This window comes from Haliotis rufescens, unplaced genomic scaffold (assembly GCF_023055435.1).
Source record: "Haliotis rufescens isolate VD_foot unplaced genomic scaffold, xgHalRufe1.0.p SCAF_1, whole genome shotgun sequence".
Classification (NCBI taxonomy): domain Eukaryota; kingdom Metazoa; phylum Mollusca; class Gastropoda; order Lepetellida; family Haliotidae; genus Haliotis; species Haliotis rufescens.
This window is the reverse complement of record NW_025963779.1, coordinates 88,618,655-88,640,934: the sequence shown is the minus strand read 5'-3', so window position 1 is coordinate 88,640,934 and position 22,280 is coordinate 88,618,655. Positions and strand designations below refer to the sequence as shown.

Below are 22,280 nucleotides of genomic sequence, written 5' to 3'. Positions count from 1 at the left end.
GAAACATTTGTTTTCATAAACCAATACAGAGGACATTTTCTTATGTTTAGATATTGAATAATCGTGTAATTTTATTATCAACAAAAAGATGATGATAAAAGGTTATAGGTGTATCATAAGGTCAACAAAATACATGGTTAAATTGAAATTATATATAACAAGTAACAATCATGAATTTTGTGTAGCTTTCATGATAACAATTTAATCTTTTGGCTATTTTGTTTGCCAAGTCCATTTTTAGATATCAGTATGTATCTCATGACAACAACGACGTTCAGCATCCATAGGTACCTGACAGCATGCCATTGCTATGTTGGTACCTGGAAGAGATGTTGCCATGTTGGTACCTGGAAGAGATGTTGTTGTCATGTTGGTTCCTGGTGATGTTGTTGTCATGTTGGTACCTGGAAGAGATGTTGCCATGTTGGTACCTTGATGAGATGTTGCTATGTTGGTACCTGGTGATGTTGTTATCATGTTGGTACCTTGAAGAGATGTTGCCATGTTGGTACCTGGGTGGGATGTTGCTATGTTGGTACCTGGTGATGTTATTTTCATGGTGGTACCTGGGTGGGATGTTGTTGTCAGTTTGGTAACTGGATGAGACGTTGCTATGTTGGTACCTAGTGATGTTATTGATTTTTAAGTACTCATAACGATTATATAGTTCTCGCCCTCCGAGATACCATTCCGCAGATCAACATGAATACACCACCCGGACGCCGTATACTTAGTCTGAGATATTACTGTGTTGATACCTGGTAGAGATGTTGTTATGTTGGTACCTGGATGAGATATTGTTACCGTGTTGGTACCTGGATGAGATGTTGTCATGTTGGTACCTGGTTGAGATATTATTACTGTGTTGGTGCCTGGATGAGATATTGTTACCGTGTTGGTACCTGGATGAGATGTTGATACCATGCTGATACCTGGATGAGATGTTGTCATGTTGGTACCTGGTTGAGATATTGTTACCGTGTTGGTACCTGGATGAGATGTTGTTACCGTGTTGGTACCTGGATGAGATGTTGTTACCGTGTTGGTACCTGGTTGAGATGTTGTTACCGTGTTGGTACCTTCATGAGGTGTTGTTACCGTGTTGGTACCTGGATGAGATGATATGTTACCGTGCTGGTACCTGGATGAGATATTGTTACCATGTTGGTACCTGGTTGAGATGTTGTTACCATGCTGGTACATGGATGATATGTTGTTATGATGGTACCTGGTTGATATGTTGTTACCATGCGGGTACATGGATGAGATGTTGTTATGTTGGTACCTGGTTGAGATATTGTTACCGTGCTGGTACCTGGATGAGATGTTGTTACCATGTTGGTACCTGGTTGATATGTTGTTACCATGCTGGTACATGGATGAGATGTTGTTATGCTGGTACCTGGATGAGATGTTGTTACCGTGCTGTTACCTGGATGAGATGTTGTTACCATGTTGGTACCTGGATGAGATGTTGTTACCGTGCTGTTACCTGGATGAGATATTATTACCGTGTTGGAACCTGGTTGAGATGTTGTTACCGTGCTATTACCTGGATGAGATGTTGTTACCGTGTTGGTACCTGGATGAGATGATATGTTACCCTGCTGGTACCTGGATGATATATTGTTACCGTGTTGGTACCTGGATGAGATGTTGTTATGATGGTACCTGGTTGAAATGTTGTTACCGTGTTGGTACCTGGTTGAGATGTTGTTACCATGCTGTTACCTGGATGAGATGTTGTTACCGTGTTGGTACCTGGATGAGATGATATGTTACCGTGCTGGTACCTGGATGATATGTTGTTATGTTGGTACCTGGTTGAGATGTTGTTACCGTGTTGGTACCTGGATGAGATGTTGTTACCGTGTTGGTACCTGGTTGAGATGTTGTTACCATGCTGGTACCTGGATGATATGTTGTTATGTTGGTACCTGGTTGAGATGTTGTTACCGTGTTGGTACCTGGATGAGATGTTGTTATGATGGTACCTGGTTGAGATGTTGTTACCATGCTGTTACCTGGATGAGATGTTGTTCCCGTGTTGGTACCTGGATGAGATGATATGTTACCGTGCTGGTACCTGGATGATATGTTGTTATGTTGGTACCTGGTTGAGATGTTGTTACCGTGTTGGTACCTGGATGAGATGTTGTTATGATGGTACCTGGTTGAGATGTTGTTACCGTGTTGGTACCTGGATGAGATATTGTTACCGTGTTGGTACCTGGATGAGATGATATGTTACCGTGCTGGTACCTGGATGATATGTTGTTATGATGGTACCTGGTTGAGATGTTGTTACCGTGTTGGTACCTGGATGAGATGATATGTTACCGTGCTGTTACCTAGATGAGATATTGTTACCGTGTTGGTACCTGGTTGAGATGTTGTTACCGTGCTGGTACCTGGATGAGATGTTGTTACCGTGTTGGTACCTGGATGAGATGTTGTTATGCTGGTACCTGGATGAGATGTTGTTACCGTGCTGGTACCTGGATGAGATGTTGTTACCGTGCTGGTACCTAGATGAGATGTTGTTACCGTGTTGGTACCTGGATGAGATGTTGTTATGCTGGTACCTGGATGAGATGTTGTTACCGTGTTGGTACCTGGTTGAGATATTGTTACTGTGCTGGTACCTGGATGAGATGTTGTTATGCTGGTACCTGGATGAGATGTTGTTACCGTGCTGGTACCTGGATGAGATGTTGTTACCGTGTTGGTACCTGGATGAGATGTTGTTATGCTGGTACCTGGATGAGATGTTGTTACCGTGCTGGTACCTGGATGAGATGTTGTTACCGTGCTGGTACCTGGTTGAGATGTTGTTACCGTGTTGGTACCTGGATGAGATGTTGTTATGATGGTACCTGGTTGAGATGTTGTTACCGTGTTGGTACCTGGATGAGATATTGTTACCGTGTTGGTACCTGGATGAGATGATATGTTACCGTGCTGGTACCTGGATGATATGTTGTTATGATGGTACCTGGTTGAGATGTTGTTACCGTGTTGGTACCTGGATGAGATGATATGTTACCGTGCTGTTACCTAGATGAGATATTGTTACCGTGTTGGTACCTGGTTGAGATGTTGTTACCGTGCTGGTACCTTCATGAGATGTTGTTATGTGGGTACCTGGTTGAGATGTTGTTACCGTGCTGTTACCTGGATGAGATGTTGTTACCGTGTTGGCACCTGGTTGAGATGTTGTTACCGTGTTGGTACCTGGTTGAGATGTTGTTATCGTGCTGGTACCTTCATGAGATGTTGTTATGTTGGTACCTGGTTGAGATGTTGTTACCGTGCTGGTACCTGGTTGAGATGTTGTTACCGTGTTGGTACCTGGTTGAGTTGTTGTTACCGTGCTGTTACCTGGATGAGATGTTGTTACCGTGCTGGTACCTGGTTGAGACGTTGTTACCGTGTTGGTACCTGGATGAGATGTTGTTAACGTGCTGGTACCTGGATGAGATGTTGTTACCATGTTGATACTTGGATGAGATGTTGTTATGCTGGTACCTGGATGAGATGTTGTTACCGTGCTGGTACCTGGATGAGATGTTGTTACCGTGCTGGTACCTGAATGAGATGTTGTTACCATGTTGGTACCTGGATGAGATGTTGTTACCGTGTTGGTACCTGGATGAGATGTTGTTATGCTGGTACCTGGATGAGATGTTGTTACCGTGCTGTTACCTGGATGAGATGTTGTTACCGTGCTGGTACCTGGATGAGATGTTGTTACCGTGTTGGTACCTGGATGAGATGTTGTTATGCTGGTACCTGGATGAGATGTTGTTACCGTGCTGGTACCTGGATGAGATGTTGTTACCGTGCTGGTACCTAGATGAGATGTTGTTACCGTGTTGGTACCTGGATGAGATGTTGTTATGCTGGTACCTGGATGAGATGTTGTTACCGTGTTGGTACCTGGTTGAGATATTGTTACTGTGCTGGTACCTGGATGAGATGTTGTTATGCTGGTACCTGGATGAGATGCTGTTACCGTGCTGGTACCTGGATGAGATGTTGTTACCGTGCTGGTACCTAGATGAGATGTTGTTACCGTGTTGGTACCTGGATGAGATGTTGTTATGCTGGTACCTGGATGAGATGTTGTTACCGTGTTGGTACCTGGTTGAGATATTGTTACCGTGCTGGTACCTGGATGAGATGTTGTTATGCTGGTACCTGGATGAGATGTTGTTACCGTGTTGGTACCTGGTTGAGATATTGTTACTGTGCTGGTACCTGGATGAGATGTTGTTATGCTGGTACCTGGATGAGATGTTGTTACCGTGCTGGTACCTGGATGAGATGTTGTTACCGTGCTGGTACCTAGATGAGATGTTGTTACCGTGTTGGTACCTGGATGAGATGTTGTTATGCTGGTACCTGGATGAGATGTTGTTACCGTGTTGGTACCTGGTTGAGATATTGTTACCGTGCTGGTACCTGGATGAGATGTTGTTATGCTGGTACCTGGATGAGATGTTGTTACCGTGTTGGTACCTGGTTGAGATATTGTTACTGTGCTGGTACCTGGATGAGATGTTGTTATGCTGGTACCTGGATGAGATGTTGTTACCGTGCTGGTACCTGGATGAGATGTTGTTACCGTGCTGGTACCTAGATGAGATGTTGTTACCGTGTTGGTACCTGGATGAGATGTTGTTATGCTGGTACCTGGATGAGATGTTGTTACCGTGTTGGTACCTGGTTGAGATATTGTTACCGTGCTGGTACCTGGATGAGATGTTGTTATGCTGGTACCTGGATGAGATGTTGTTACCTTGTTGGTACCTGGTTGAGATATTGTTACTGTGCTGGTACCTGGATGAGATGTTGTTATGCTGGTACCTGGATGAGATGTTGTTACCGTGTTGGTACCTGGTTGAGATATTGTTACTGTGCTGGTACCTGGATGAGATGTTGTTATGCTGGTACCTGGATGAGATGTTGTTACCGTGCTGGTACCTGGATGAGATGTTGTTACCGTGTTGGTACCTGGATGAGATGTTGTTATGCTGGTACCTGGATGAGATGTTGTTACCGTGCTGGTACCTGGATGAGATGTTGTTACCGTGCTGGTACCTAGATGAGATGTTGTTACCGTGTTGGTACCTGGATGAGATGTTGTTATGCTGGTACCTGGATGAGATGTTGTTACCGTGTTGGTACCTGGTTGAGATATTGTTACCGTGCTGGTACCTGGATGAGATGTTGTTATGCTGGTACCTGGATGAGATGTTGTTACCGTGTTGGTACCTGGTTGAGATATTGTTACTGTGCTGGTACCTGGATGAGATGTTGGTACCTGGTTGAGATATTGTTACCGTGCTGGTACCTGGATGAGATGTTGTTATGTTGGTACCTGAGTGTGTGTGCGTGCATGTGTTTCCTTTCGGTCTTTAATACAACACCTCGGTAGACTCCAGCTGTATCATGGTGGCCTGTAAAACATAATTGAGTCTGTACCATACAATTCAGTGATTGACACCATAAGCAACGATCCATGCTATCAACCAGGTCACAGAGCCTGACCACCTGATCCATCTTCTGACTAGCATACCTTGCTAGGGTCAGCACGGGTTCCCAAGTTAGGTGCCTTTTACAACTAGCAGTGGGGTGCTAGTGACAAGTTCTACCCAGAATCCCCATGGGGTGACATATCGGTACCTGGATGAGATGCTGTTCATCTATTGGTACTTCTTTACAAATATGGAACTGTAACCCTGACAACTTTGACAAGGTACCAACTACTAGATTACCTCAAACTCGATCAAATGTATCAATATTTCTCTGAACAGTCAAGAACAAAAGATTTTTACATTCAACAAAACAAATAGTTTATTACAAAATATGTTTCAGTCATCCTGCAGTGAGGGAGAAAAAAAGAAATCATGATAATGTTAGCACTTCTTGGACAGACACACCATCTGGATCCACACCGGCAACTGATATAGTGAATGAAAGAGTTTGGTTTAACGCTGCTTTTATCAATATTCCAGCAATATCACGGTGCGGGACACCAGAAATTGGCCTCACACATTGTACCTATGTCGGGAATCGAACCCAGGCCTTTGGCATGGCGACTGAACGCTTTAACCACAAGGCTACCCGACAGCCCTTCAACTGATACAAGCTTACTTGGATACTTTATGTACAGATATATTTATACAGCCAGATTTCATTAAGCCTAATGTGATATCTGACCTACATATAGATCTGTACAGCCAGATAGTCATCGCCTGTACCTGCTATATCCAATGAATACAAACATGTCTGGATATTAACATTATTCTACACATGAATGAAAGACAAGATGCATTAATCACAGTTTGATATTTACAAATTATAGAAAATGATACATCAATGGCAACTTTTATTTATATACACTGAATCATGACAATTCTCATACTTAAACTTGAGCATCATATCAATATTATCATAATATTAAGTCATGTTATGCTTGGAGTTTTATTTAACACTATACAAAGCATTGTCAGATACATACTAATATAAGTAATATGGTAAAAGTTTATTGCACATGAACAGAGAGTGGAACCGAGTCAGTGGGTTTACATAATGGCTATAGTATATACATCCAACATCACATCTGTACTAATGGTATATATTCAATATCACAGCTGTACATGTAGTATATACATTTGTACATTTAGCATATACACCCAAATCATATCTGTACATATGGTATATACATCTCACATAACATCTGTACATATGGTATATATTCAATATCACATATGTACCTATCACCTGCTAATTCACTTCTTTAGTATAATGCCAACATAATAATACTTTTTAGCAATTTGATGAAGGAGCTGTCAATGTCATACATTTCTGCCTGTTCCATTTCATTTTGCATTGAAACTGTTCAAATTTTGGTTGATCATAATTTTAGTTTTTCCAATAGGGCCTGGCCAATTCATAATCCTGTTTGTGAGCCGACCTATTTTGAAAACATTTTCTTTTTGGAAAACATGTTGTTTTTTAACTTTTCAATAAACTTTCAAGGCAAATTTACCTCAAACAACCCTGAAACCTTCTTGCCTCAGCTTCTTGTCATGTTGTCGAAGAAAATGTCTCCTAAAATAAATAACATTTTCCCCTGTGAAGTGAGCAGCACAGCACAGTGATGACAACACGATGTGACGGAAGCAACACATGTCTGAAGCTCTACGACATGGCGACGATGTCTGTCAGATAGTTCCACGAGTCATTCTTCAACATTGAGGTAACAACGTCATTCAGCTGCAGATCCTTTGCTATGTTGTACTGCAACCGTACATCCTTGCAGAACGGCAACAACTTCTTGATGTTGTTCATGTGTTGTTGTTGTGGGGCGTTGTTTGCTGACTGCTGGAACCTGGAAACATAATACACAGGTGATCTTGTTGCTTGCTCTCGTTACTTGTTATCGATTAGGATTAGTTCATAAGAATTGTCTGCAGTTTGAATTAAATAACCTTTAGTTCACATTACCTGGTGACCCAAATGTTGATGCAATCGAGACCCCATCATAGAGATCATGTGTACTACGTTTCTCCAAATTCCATTCATGAATACTCCTGTATTATATAGGTATCACAATACATATCATAATATGATCCAAGTATCGATATAACAGTATCACTACATAAAGTTGTGTATCGTGGAAACAAAGTCTATTGGAAATACATGTAACCCCTGTGCAGCAATGCTGGGGTGTACCTGTTTATGGCCTCCTGTATCATGGGAGCTGTGAGGCGAATGTGTGACCGAAGATCCTGGAGGTAGCGGAAGTCGCCGTTCAGGATGATGTTGTAATAGATGGCCTCAGACCAGTTGGCACGTTTCCCATAAGCCTCACTGACAATCAGGGACTGAAAATAAGAAGCTGCTACATGAATGAGTTTGGCTTCATGCAGTCTTTAGCAATATCCACACCACATCATAGCGGGGCCAAGTAATCAGGCTAGCCCCCTGCCCAGTCTGAATATGAAGTCATTGAAGCAATCTCAAATATTGCACATATATAACGATACACACGACGATAATCACTAGAAAGGAATATGTATGTATATAAACTTTGAAAAATAAAACAAAACAATTTTCATATTTTTCCTAGTCATACCTCGACAAACTTGGGGTGTTGTGAGATGAGGGCTGTCACGCCCTCTGGGGAGAGGTTGACGACCTGGACCCCTGACGACAGGTGCTGAAGTTGTAGCTCCAGCAGACGCGCTTGACGCAGACACTGATGTGCATGACGGAGACAGCTGTCCTGAAAGCAGTAGCAAATGTTAGCTTCTTGGACATTAAAAAGAATATTTATAATTCATCACAATATATAGCTTTGTTTATTTCCATGTTTCATGCTGCACTCAATATTCCAACTATGACGGTTGAAACATTGCTTATCACATGCACTAGGAAATGTGCACATTCAGATGTTAAAAGTCAAAGTTCAAATACAGTCAAACACCGTTGTGTCGAAGTTGACAGGACATACTTCAAGTTATCCGAAGTTCGACACAACCGTAAAATGATGAATAAAGAAAGAATGCGCAGGGACCAAGTTTTTATTTGACATATCAAAGTTTGACAAAATAGTGTTTAACTATATTTTAATGCTGGAATATTATCGTGGATAATATATTTTATTATATAATATAACATTTTATAAGGCATTTACTGATAGATGGTCTGTGCCTAGGAAATAAACGATACTAAAATGAACATCTTAGGTTGGGCTTGACACCATTCTAAATAAAGTTGAGAAATCTGCATTGTGGGGACATGAATAGTACTGCAACAGCTGTTCCACTGCCCACAATAGTCAGTCTCCTTAATAGAACAGACAGCACCATGTACCTTAACGTAGCTTTCAGCAGCATCGGAGAAGTACTGGGCGCTTCTTTTAAGATTCTCCTGGATATCTCGCGTGTTCTCTGTCAGATGTAAAGAAAACAGATTGGTTGCCAACTCAAAGAATCTGCTACTTCTTCAAACAGATGTCAAACTTTTATTGACTCGTGTTGATATATTTAATACCAAGATTCTCCATACATTCTTATCAAAATACAGGCCCGTGTACTGCTACATGGTACATCCTACAATAGATTCAGCTCACGGAGCGTTAAGGTTTCTAAAATTATGACAATTAAACATTTTGATCTGACTAACTGGTTTTGAAGAACGTTGATCTATGTGTCGAAAAGAACTTTTCGTCCATGGGCCACAGATATTGGCAAAATTATTTCAGTTATTCTCTGTGAGCATTAACATGTTTGCTGCATGTTGATAGATCCATTGCTTGCAAAGAGGTTTACAGTAACATGACATCATGTGACCACATTACTGCAAACAATTAAAGATGATGTCATCTTTCGTTCTTTACCTTACAAATGAGACACATTGCATGTATCTGTGTAAGACTTAACATCTTGCAACTTGTGAACACTCGGAACTTACAACATTAAATCACTCAGGACAGATAATACGATAATCCGTAACTCCGTGTAGTCTCTCACTGACACCGGCCCTGAGTACAGACAACGCCTTACTGACTTATCTCCCTTGGGCTGCAGTTGCACCACTTTAGTTTGTAATATTGATGGCATTTTGCACATTTGTATCAAACAGTATGTGGCCATTACTTTTCCTTACATTGGATTATGATATGGTCGCAGTTTTAAGCAATAGAATTTCAAATTTAATGTAAAATACAGTAATAGCTTGAGAGGTTGAGAGCTCCACACTTCACAGTGTGACACTATCACTCGAGAACAACATAAGACTTAATTCAATGTGGTTGAAAAAACGAACACATGACACTTTTATCTCCTGTCATGTGCAAAACATTCAGTGAGTTCAGAAGACAATAGGTGCAGAGTTAACATTTTAGTCTCAGCATGCTTGGACGTTACCGGTAGTTATGGTAAGATCAAATGTCTCTGACCGGCTGGATCCCTATTGACTGATGCAGCTGTAACTCTCAGACAAGTGTTTACATCACAGACAAGAAAAACAGACATAAAACCCTGCACAGCAGCTGCACTCTCTTAACACTATGACGGTAGTTCAATGTCAAGGACATTCTGTAGAGACTTTGAAACCACTGACAGACCTACAGTTGTTTCAAATCATGGACCCAGATGAACGAGACTTTATCAACCTAACCATGTCCCCCTTCCTCCCTACCTAAGGGTTTGTCTTTGAGGGCCTTCAGGTTCCGGCAGCCATACTCCTCCAGCATGTGAGCTATCTCGCGATGCATCATGAACTTGTGAGCCACCATGGTGTAGCTGTCCTTGTCCTCGGGGTGGAAGCGCTTCAGGTAGTCCAGTACTGCCGTCTTCAAGTTGTCGCCCTGGCAGGAACAAACACCAACTCTTTCAGGATTCCCAGATAATGTTTTTACACACAATATAGAGGCACACATGACATCATGATCAAACAGTGGGCAGGGAAGAAGTTTCTGCAGCCTTTCAACAGCATAAATCTGAACTGCGCACGGGTAATAATTTCCGTAGATTTTAGTATAATAGTTTTTGTTTCTTTGTTTGTTCGTTGTTTAATGCAGCATTCAGCAATATTCGAACTATATGAAGGCAGTCTGTAAATAATTGGGTCTGGACTAGACAATCCAGTGATTGACATCATGAGCATCGATCTATGCAACTGGGATATGATGACATGCATCAACTATGTCAGTGAGCCTGACGACCCGATCCCGACAAGCAGAGTCGCCTTTTACGAAAAGCATAATCACCTTTTAAGGCAATCTGTTATGTTGCCTTCAATCTGCTAGTCGCCTCTTACATGAGCTGCTGAAGGCCAATTCTAACTTAGATCTTCTGAGTGAGTGAGTGAGTGAGTGAGTGAGTGAGTGAGTGAGTGAGTGAGTGAGTGAGTGAGTGAGTGAGTGAGTGAGTGAGTGAGTGAATTCGATGACTTCGATGACTTCGATGAATCCAACAAATACAGGTATGGAGCTGACAGACCAAGGGTCAGAATCGCATGTGAATCTGTGTATCAGCAGATCCTGGCATGGCTAAGGACATCCATGGTCCAGATGCAGGTAGATTATGGCTGTGTACATACCCTCTCCATCCCTTTCCCCAGCAGCAGTTCAAACTTGTGGTGGAGTTTCAAGGCATCAAAGATATATGTCATCTCATTGAACCGGCCCACTCCAGTCAGCAGCCGAATCTGAAACAAAGATTGGCAGAGCATGTTGCATTTGTCATCTTGAACAGTGACATTTGTCAGGCATCATCTATAAAAAACTGAAAGATCCTTGATCTCATTAGTTGCTAGGAATGTACTACCCTTGATCTCCTGAAACGCTCGTCCAAAATTAAAATAAGGGGTACAATAAACTACGGCTATAACAAACTTGAAAGGGCAACTATTTTAATTTTGTTATAACCGTAGTTCGTTATTAGCATACATATAGCATATGGACAGGACTAAGAAAACAGTTTGTTATATATGCAGTTTGTTATAAGCGTGTTTGTTATTTATTATTTTATAGTGGAATTAAATCAAGTTTCAAAACACAGTAGGTTTATCTCCTAATTGCAGTTCATGCAGAGATGCCACCATGGCAGCTGTTCTCTGTATTACCATCAGGGAGAACTCCTCTGCATGCGTGAGACTGTCGGTGCAGATGCGTGCAGCGCGCAGCACGTGTGAGATGCCCTCCATGTTGCAGGCCACGGTGTGGCAGTCGTGCGCCATGATCATCAGCTCCGTCTGTATGGACAGGGCTACAAGCAAGACACACAGGTGAGCAGACGGATGTGGGCACCCTAATACAATGTGGTACATTGTATATCTATTGCTACAGTGTGACAGTCAGGGGAGGGCTGTAGGGGATACTGTAAATAGGAGCATTTGCTCATCTCGAACCAGTGGACAGATGGCAGATTTCAAAATGAACACTTGTGGACAAGTGGCCGTATCAAACCTATCAAGCTCCATATATTCTAGGTAATCAGTTCCCATGGCAACTGTTGGATTTGTGTAGGGTTTGACCAATTAGTTATCATTACAAATACATTCACATTGATGATTGGTAGACAAATGATTCACTAATATTTTAGCATAAAATAAACAGGATGGCTGTGACTGAAGGAATCAAATTACGTAGTTACATGACACAGCTTACAGATAATAGTTTTGTTTTAACTCTCATAGCTGTCACACTATCAGAGAGCACTTTGACTACTGTATTTGGATCTTGGGACCCCTAAATCTATCATTAGCACTATGACAGTGAGTGAGTGAGGTGGGTTTAACGCCGCTTTTAACAATATTCCAGTTATATCGCGGCAAGTCAGCTTAATGTGGGAGGAAAGCCCGAAATGATGCAGGTCTCAGACGTTTACCACTTTGGTGAAACCCACGAGTGCGGGTAAGGTGCTGACAAACCTAGAAACATATTCGGGGCGAACCGGGATTCGAATCCACAATCATAGGTTTCTGGCGTGCCCAAGGGATGCAACTCTGCACAGAGAGTCGTGGCGCCTTAGACTACTGGGCCACCCCTGCCCCCAGCACCATGACAAGAGCCCCTTGTCAGTCACCCTTAGCTTGTACACTGCTGAGTATTCATGATACAGGAATAGTTGTCTTACTCTGGCCACTGGAGTGCAGGTCGTCGGAGCAGTCGCCCAGGGCCAGGGAGGCCTCCAGCAGGTTCTCCCCAAGACGGGATGGTTCCTTACACAGCTTGATGAACTGGTCAAACATGGAGATCCTCTCGATGGGGTTGAACATCAGGTCTCGGGGGCTGGAGGCCTTCATACCTATAAGAATTCAGTCAAGTCTCGTTAATCTCACACTCGGCTTTATCTGACACTAATGACAGGAACCGATTAAATCAGTGCTATTTAGACCCCTTAATCTCGCACTCCGACTCCAACACACCTAATTTCATCGAAATCACTCATTAATCAGTCTCGTTAATCCTACACAGTGATCCATGGTCATCTGCCCGCGACTACACAGCCCCGTGTTTTGATGCGAGACGAGTCGGCTGATAGCTACATAGTACAACAGCTGCAGAGATAAACTTGCTTAACAATAAACATTTAAGGCTTTAAATTAACAAAACAGGATTAATCACATGCTTAGATTACCTCAATATCATTAAAATCAGATACAAGTTCTCGCTACCGCTGAGAACATCCAATTACTGATCACGTCAGAACGACCTTTCGCAAACTTTGACCGACCAATGAAATGACTAACAGGGAGTCGACATTAACTGCTAAGAAAGCAGCTTTCTTGAGCTTTGCGGCACTAGTTTCAAACTGGCAACTTCCATTCCAGACTATGCTTTTTAAAATATCTTGAATCAGTCATACACCCTAACTGTAGTTTTGTGTTAAGCTTTAGAGTTTGCATGATTAGAAAATATATTCTGCTAACAATGTAATATAACAATATGAATATTTCATATCTCATTTTTTTATGACAACGTGTTTGCATCCTTATCTATCGTGAAGTTGTCCGATTTTCGATCACGAACGCTGATACAACTTAATTTCGTTTATCAGACATACTCGTTAATCTGACATAATCATATGCAACCAACCACGTCAGATTAACAGGACTTGACTGTAGATTAACTGGTCAAACATGACCTACAACAATATATCAACCAGTCAAACATGACCTACAACAATATATTACATCAGATCTGGAGGGCTGGGGGCCTTTATACTAAGAAGAATATATTACATCAGATTTCTGAGGCATTAGAAAACTTAGAGATAAATTTGGAGATAAATTTGAGAAGTGACAACAAGAACCTAACAAGATATACTATAAATCATTAAATAATGCAAGCATGAAATTAATGTGAAAAAGGTGAGTTCTCCTTGCTCGCAATAATAAAGGAACATATTATTGTCTGGACAGATTGGAGTTCATTTGTTCAGATGTATTACAGCTTATATGAAGTGCTGTGACTCATTAGTGTTTCGACACTCTATTCACTGACCTTGACCTGACTGCCCTCCCATGCTGACCTTGAGAGCCTTGATGATTGAAACAGACAGGAAGCTGGCCACCTTGGACACAACAAACAATGAAACAACAAACATTATCTCTCTCATCAGGACAAACTCACATATTTTAAATATGTTAATTCTAATCTTTGGGATTCCATCATCTTATAGATATTGGTGCATATGTTCCAAGAAAATTGCAAATGCTTCAATCTAAATAAGAAACAATAGTTAGTTTGTTGAAAAAAAATACGAAAATAAAATTGTATCACCTCAAAGTCAATTTGTCGCAAGCTAAAAAGAGAATCCTTTCCAATCCCATGCTTTGTATGTGGCCATGAGGCCAGCTATGTGTGAGTTCCATGTCTCGCCAATAATATAACAATGCCTGGCCTAACTACAAATGAAGCCGTCCAATTTGGCGATGTAATACATATAATAGCAATAATGCAATAGGAATATCTTAACTACCTGGTCATCTGACAATGAACTGGTGCTCAGATAGTCCCTGGCAAGGATAAACCGCTGGGGATACGATGTCCGCAATAGCTCATCCAGGATGGAAAACTCCTCTCTGTTAACGACTTGCGCATAATCCACATCAAGCACCTGTAAACACATCAAGCATTTGTAAACAAATCAAGTACATGTAAACACATTATGTGTTCTTTTTTTATATTAATAATATTCAAATAAAAGAGCTTTAAAAAGCTTTGAATTATGATTGAACCCCTGTTCCAATACATACACATGCAACTTTAAATGCGGTGATTATCCTCAGACAGCACTGTTGCCCATGGTTACAATGCCCTTGTAGCTTCTCCATGACAACAATGGCATCTTCCTTCTCAACAGGCAGAAAGTCCCAAGTTGAGGCAGTTGCCAGACTCACAGCTGAAGTGAAAGGAACATCATTACATTCAGTTAGAGGTAATAGTGAGTGAGTGAGTGGTTTTATCCCGCTTTCAGCAACATTCCAGCAATATCACGGATGGGGACACCAGAAATGAGATTCACACAATGTACCCATGTGGGGGAGATTCACACAATGTACCCCTGTGGGGAATCGGACCTGGGTATTCAGCGTGACAAGTGACTGCTTTAACCACTTTAAGCACTAGGCAACCCCACTGCCCCTCTTGCAGTCTTATTGTGCAAGAGTAAACAAACAAAAGGAAACTGAACTACCCAGCTTCCTCTAGTGGTACAACCTAACTACCCAGCTCCCTCTAGTGGTCCAACTGAACAACACAGCTCCCTCTAGTGGTACAACTGAACTACCTAGCTCCCTCTAGTGGTCCAACTGAACAACACAGCTCCCTCTAGTGGTACAACTGAACTACCCAGCTCCCTCTAGTGGTCCAACTGAACAACACAGCTCCCTCTAGTGGTACAACTGAACTACCCAGCTCCCTCTAGTGGTCCAACTGAACTACCTAGCTCCCTCTAGTGGTCCAACTGAACAACACAGCTCCCTCTAGTGGTACAACTGAACTACCCAGCTCCCTCTAGTGGTACAACTGAACACCACAGCTCCCTCTAGTGGTACAACTGAACTAAGCATTTCTAGTTATTACTTACAACTTGCTGTGCGACTAAAACCAGAAAATGAGCCAAAGCTTGACCTTGACCTTCTGTCTATTGTCAGCAGACGCCTAATCTCAGGCTCCATTGTTTCTCGAGTAACAGTTTCATTACTCAACCGTACACATGTCTGAAACACACAAAAATCAGCACTTTAGAAAAAGATAAACATAAAAAAAACACAACTGCATACTTCAATAACTAGATGCTACTTACATCTGTTAGTTTGTTTGTTGTTTAATGCTGTACTCAGCATTATTCCAGCTATATGATGGCAATCTGTAAATAGTCAAGTCTGGACCAGACAATCCAGTGATTGACGTCATGAACATCGATCCATGCAATTAGGATACAATGGCATGCATCAACCAAGTCAGCGAGCCTGACCAACCGATCCTGTTAGTTGTCTCATATGACAAGCATAGTCACCTCTTATGGCAAGCATGGGTTGCTGAAGACCTATTCTACCCTGGATCTTCACAGGTCTACTTACAAGGATGATGGCAAGGTCCTGGCTGTAGTGATGGAAGACACTGGTCACCTGGCAACTCTCACGAATCTTCCCCTCATCCAGCAACTGGCCAATCAGTGAGTTTAGTGCATCTGTTTCCTGAAACCATCATTGAAGTGCAAACAGCAACCCTATAACACGATGGGAGACCAAGCTTATTCTACTCTGTGGTGTATCAATCTCAGACCTCTGTGTCATAACCCACTATCCATATGACCACCCCTGAATATAGAATAAGGGAACAAATAAATATCGCTTTATGTTGTATTGGATCAGGTGTATGAAATCAGGTGAAGTTAGGCAACGTCGGTCATGGAGAATCCTTGGATGGGTGACTGCGTTTCGGCAGCTTGGCTCCTGAGAGCTTCCAGGGCTTCGGTCCTGTCCCACACTGAAGCACATGCAACACATGTGGTGTCTCCTTGGGCAAGTGACTTTGCATGAAATGTGCCTCTGTTCACCCAGCAGTGAGTGGGTACCCGGTAGGATGAGATGGCAATGTGGTTGTTAACCTTCTAACACCTCACAGGCACCTTGGGTTGTATACTGAGAATGATTTTTGAGTGCACACTGATCCATTGACCAGGGTAATATTAGCACTTTGAGCATGCCCCTGAGTGGTGTGGAAATGTGCGCAATATAAATGGCCTGTTATTATCAGCAATTATATAACTAAGAAACAAAAAACGCTAAGTGTTTGATTATATAAATTGACATAATAGTAGCATACAGTGTCACAAGCATAGTGTGTCTAGGATGAACAAAACAAGGCACCAAGCTACATGATTCATTACTGTACCTCTGTTGAGACATGGGACTGTCTTCTACTGGGTGGCATCTTGCCCAGACAGAGCAGCTCGTACTTGTCTGCTAACCACTTTCCATCCTCTGTTGCCTCCATGACAGACAGGATCTCCTCCACCGGCTCGCTACTCTCCTCGCTCTCCCCCTGTCACAAACAACACTCATAACACCTTCTAACAAATCACTGTGTCTTCACATAAAAAATGGCTGCCGATCACCGAAAGAACAATAATAACTTCACAAACTGCTTATTTAATTATTAAGTTAAAAACACTGTAGACAACAAAACAAAAGACAGGATAAATTGATTAAAAGGCAGAGGGTGAAACAAACATTAGTGTACTTCAATATCATCCAGCCATAGTGTGTCATATGTGTCAGTGTGTATAAGCAGTATACTTGATGGGGGTGCTGCCTCACCCCGCCTGAAAATGGGAGGCATGTTCAGGAGCTGGAACTGGTCCAGGTGGGGTGAGGCAGTAGTGCAGGTGGGGTGAGGCAGTAGTGCAGGTGGGGTGAGGCAGTAGTGCAGGTGGGGTGAGGCAGTAGTGCAGGTGGGGTGAGGCAGTAGTCCAGGTGGGGTGAGGCAGTAGTCCAGGTGGGGTGAGGCAGTACCCCCATCATCTATACTACTGTATATGTTACCTTTTGTTGTGAAATCTTGGCCTGTATCCGGCAGTGCCACATCTGCCTGTGGACCCCATCATACAAGCTGTCAGTGGCCTCATGGCACGTCATCAGTTCCAGACACAGCTGGTAGATTCCGGCCTTCTCACTCATGCTGTCAATTGTTTCTGCTTCCAGCTGAACAGAAAGTCAAGACTTCCAGCGTACGAATACAGGCACGAGGCTCTGTAGCTCACCTGAATCGTTTCCTGCTGGCACCATTATAGATCAAATTCCACATAGGTTGAAATTGAAAAATTGGACTATAATTCTGTGGGCAATTGCTTCAGATGAAGTAAAAACTGAATTGTGTTATAGGACATTAATACAGTTGTCAATATGTTGTTTTTGTTACAAAGAAACAAATGAACTATACTTGTGGTGAAGTCTTTCAAGCAGCCCTGCATTTCAACACTAAAGAGGTTATCTACAAAAGTCTCATATCTCCGTAAACTTCTAATTCTAAATAATTTTCACAAGATACTGCAAAACAATCAAAAGGCCTCATGTTTTATAATGGGGAATATTGATATTTATTCAAAAAACAATGCATGAACACAGGGCACTTAATTTTTGTGAGTTAAGTTCACTTTCTCTTCTCATGATCACTTTGTCTATGTATAGTCGGATCATAGGTTTTTGGGCGGCCATGTTTATCGCAAAAACTTGCGCTATAACAATGGGTGTGGCATCACACAGACATTGTAGATACCCAAATGATGGCTTCTTTTTAAGAGAAAGTCATCTTTTATTTGTTAGTGAGATGTTTTACAGTTGTTCTTGTGATTAGAGAGAAAACTATAATTGTTTCTTAAGCGTCCGAAAACCCATAACACAGGGATACTTCATCATCTCTGTCTAAAGCGTGTCCACGTGTTTCATCTTACTTTGAAGAAATCCATGACACTAGTGGTGGAGACTTGATTAAGTCTAAACTTGTCCGCACATGACCTCCAGAAGCGGGACCTGGCGACCTTCGACCTCCACACCAGAGTCTTCTGCAACATCTCCTTCTCCGTCAACATCTGAAAGGTGAAGCAAGCATGGTCACAACATGGGCTCCAGCTGAAGGCAGAACTAGAGAAGAACTTGAGCTATGTAAAATGACCAATTGTATATCTAAAAGGAATTAACATTTGAAATCCTGAGCCTAGGGGCTGATCAGAAGATCTTCCTCCTGAAGAATAATAATATGACACTCTCAACATCTCCTCTGCTATTCTACCCAAAGGCTTTGCTCTGAATGGGATACAAAGCTTGGGAAGTAGTTATATTTTATCATAATGAATCAATTAGATCAATAAAAATCATTTAACATTGATGTGCACTATTTGCTGTTGTGTTTAAGGAATGCAAAATGTCAGTGCCAGAGAATAACCAGTCTTGATTATCCGACCAAACAGATTCTAGACAGCGTAAAAGGCCAAAAAGAGTTGAAAATCATATATGAATGGATCACTGAAAATCAGTGGTGAGACCAGGATCCACTTGCACAAAGCGATCTTAGCGCTAAGACTATCGTATGCCTATGTTAAAGTATAGGAGTTACAATCATCTTAGCGCTAAGAACGCTTTGTGCAAGTGGATCCAGGTGTTCACAAAAAGGATGATTGAGCCTATGAAACATATGCTTCTTGTTACATGGCTGTTCCCATGCCCTTGCTACTCTGTGAGAATGTTTGCAATGTTTCAACTGGAATTTAACTGTTCATTTGGTTCATGCTTCTCTCTGAAATGTATTGTTGATAAAATATGACCAGTCTATATTGAACAAGCGAATGACTTTGACAAAGCTAACACAAAGCTGATAGAATAAATCTGTTGCTTCTTGAGCAACTGCAAATGCAGAGTGAGGGAGATGAGCTCATCATGTACCCAGGCAAAAGTGTTTTGTCATCACCGACTTTCAGTCATTCATTCATATAATTTTCACTGCTAATTTGCCTTTTAATCTCTCTTGGCGGATAATTGACACTTGTTTGGTGTTACTGACAATCAAAATTAGTTACATGATATACTGCGCCAATCAACCGCAAACTCATTCCAAAATTTTAACAATAGTTATTGGAGATGCAATACATAAACACCGGATTGTCTGGCACTGAAGCGCCCCCTATGAAGCAAACACAAGCGGATGCTACCTCCTTCAGGGTGATCTCGTCACAGGACAGGTTGGTGAGACGGGCGAACTTGTACGCATCTGCGAACGCCTTCCTCTCTATCAGCACATCGATGGTCTTCTCCCTCTCCCTATGGCTGCTGTCGTCCTGCTGCAGAAATTCTGGGAAGGCCACGGTATCCAGGTTGTTGGCGTGTAGGATGCGCACTAACTTATGGAGACGACTGTAGTCGGGCACTGTCATACAGATGAGAACATTGCTTTACCTTTTACGGAATAGCTACGGAGACTGTATCAAGAAATTTGAAATCAGACTAGAATATATACAGGCCTTTAGGCCTTTATGGTAGTAGAATAACATAGAGTGACCTGACAACACTGATATTTTCAGGAGTGTCGCAAACCTTTATCGGGCAAGAACTATTGAATTTTCTATTTATGACATTTTTACTACATGATCTCCATGATTTTACTCTGAAAACCATAGACTGACTGAAGAAGATAGACAGCAGTTCCACATAAAAGTGTTACTTCACTCAATTGAAATATTCACTTCATACCTTTAAACAATGTTATAGTATTTCTTTATAAAATACATAAGTCGATCTTCCATAAGGAGATCATCATTGCCTGTTTCCTGTTCCAATCTTCAGAGGAACAAACGGAGTAATATCTCAATGTTCAAACAACTGAATCCCGAAAGACATCATACCATCAAAACTGAAGACAAGGGCAATATTTTCTTGATCCAATAACTGAACGAATCGTAGTGCCTCATATAGATTTGGAGTGTGGCGCAACTGATGTTGTAGCAGCCGATTGGCTGTCTGTTCTAGCCAATGACAGTTCCCCAAAATTATCAGCTGTGAAGATTCGAATCTTCTGCCCTCACGGTACTGCAATGTTAAAAGATAACACATCTAAATCTCAAAAGTACACCTCACTAAATTCTTGACTATAGAAAAATTCATGTATTAAGCGTAATTATCAATAACTGATACAGTAAACGACGGTTATAAGGAACTCAAATGAACCACTAGTTTTAGTTCGTTATAACCGTAGTTCGTTATAAACATATATACAACATCTATACAGCAAATGGCCGGGACCAAAAATTAAGTTCGTAATATCCATCAGTTTGTTATAAGTGTGTTCGTTATAAACATATTTTACTGTAATTATAGAGTTCATAATGATGCCATTTAATATTTTGCTACCATTATTGGAAACTTGTGCAACCAACTGGCACACAATGGAACAATGAGCACTGTTGTGAGATAATCTACAGACATAACGGCTGATGTACAGTAGCACAGATATATGTTTTAATGGCATAGGCTAGGAAGACTAGTGGTTGACAGCATGAGCAACAATCAAAGATGCCAGGGTCCGATGTCAGGCAATCAGCCGGGACTCTCATTTCAACATCCTGATTCGTCATCAGTTGGCTCTTACCATCCCGGCTTATCCAGCTATGTTCCTAGGTTTGTCAGCACCATGCCCAGGCTCATGGTTTTCACCAAAGTTTGGGGTGGTCGGGTAGCCTAGTGGGTAAAGCGCGTCTCGCCGAAGAACCGGTTTCAATTCCTAACATGGGTACAATGTGTGAAGCCCATTTCTGGTGTCGACCACCTTGATATTGCTGGAATATTGCTAAAAGCGGCATAAAACCATACTCACTCACTCACTCACTCACTCACTCACCAAAGTGGTAAACATCTGAGACCTGCATCACCCTCAGGCTTTCCTCCCATATTAAAACCCAAATCACTCACTCACTCTAATGATAAAGCACAGACGACTGGAGACCAGTTCTGCCCCGGAATCACTTCAGAAACTGTTAATACATAGGTGGATCCAGATAGATCTTCCTTTTGAACCCCAATCCCCTCCCCAGAAGCCCTGAGAGAGGATGTCATTATTGGACCCCTCCCTCTTACAAATGCTGGATCCACCCTAGATTATAATATGTGTGAACACAGAGCTGACACATACTTGGTGTTTATGAAGTGGTGATAAATATGTGTTACTGCATATCTGTCCACCAAGTATTGATTGAATCAAGTGTAATAGGCTTACACTCCCTAGAGCTCTATTGTATACAATTGGAGCATTGTCTTCACCACCACAGCCGCACACAACACAAACCATTATTGGAAGAGAGCAACCAGCATTTGGTAATAATTACATTGGACATTGCATCCTTGAAGTCTCCCAGGAGACGGGTGCAGGTGCTGTAGTTCCTTCCCTGTGTCAGCTCCGCCAGGAACTTCAGGAAGGGAAGCAGCGGTGAATACTGAAACAAAGGGAAGAACACACAGACATTGGTGGAACGAGCTCAGTCACATCGGCTGTCATTCTGTAGGTCAACAAATATTGGTGGAACGAGCTCAGTCACATCGGCTGTCATTCTGTAGGTCAACAAATATTGGTTGAACGAGCTCAGTCACATCGGCTGTCATTCTGTAGGTCAACAGACATTGGTGGAACGAGCTCAGTCACATAGGCTGTCATTCTGTAGGTCAACAAATATTGGTTGAACGAGCTCAGTCACATCGGCTGT

At 41.9% G+C, this 22,280-nt stretch overlaps 1 protein-coding gene across 3 annotated transcripts in view; it reads right to left on the bottom strand.

Moving 5' to 3' along the window:
- Window positions 1–5,841: 5,841 nt before the first annotated feature.
- LOC124118915 (spatacsin-like) overlaps window positions 5,842–22,280 on the bottom strand; it is a 59,171-nt gene continuing 42,732 nt past the window's right edge. For all 3 annotated transcript variants that reach the window (XM_046481224.2, XM_046481226.2, XM_046481225.2), the window contains 19 exons: window positions 21,906–22,013; window positions 20,430–20,613; window positions 19,740–19,954; window positions 18,486–18,623; window positions 17,578–17,736; window positions 16,928–17,077; window positions 16,111–16,227; window positions 15,615–15,747; window positions 14,782–14,927; window positions 14,505–14,642; window positions 14,027–14,096; window positions 12,657–12,827; window positions 11,644–11,786; window positions 11,119–11,226; window positions 10,216–10,384; window positions 8,887–8,963; window positions 8,147–8,296; window positions 7,744–7,895; window positions 5,842–7,399 (listed from right to left, as the gene is read on the bottom strand). In XM_046481224.2, coding sequence (XP_046337180.2) covers window positions 7,210–7,399; window positions 7,744–7,895; window positions 8,147–8,296; window positions 8,887–8,963; window positions 10,216–10,384; window positions 11,119–11,226; window positions 11,644–11,786; window positions 12,657–12,827; window positions 14,027–14,096; window positions 14,505–14,642; window positions 14,782–14,927; window positions 15,615–15,747; window positions 16,111–16,227; window positions 16,928–17,077; window positions 17,578–17,736; window positions 18,486–18,623; window positions 19,740–19,954; window positions 20,430–20,613; window positions 21,906–22,013 — 2,718 coding nt within the window. In that variant the 3' untranslated portion in view covers window positions 5,842–7,209. The remainder of the gene's footprint in view (window positions 7,400–7,743; window positions 7,896–8,146; window positions 8,297–8,886; window positions 8,964–10,215; window positions 10,385–11,118; window positions 11,227–11,643; window positions 11,787–12,656; window positions 12,828–14,026; window positions 14,097–14,504; window positions 14,643–14,781; window positions 14,928–15,614; window positions 15,748–16,110; window positions 16,228–16,927; window positions 17,078–17,577; window positions 17,737–18,485; window positions 18,624–19,739; window positions 19,955–20,429; window positions 20,614–21,905; window positions 22,014–22,280) is intronic.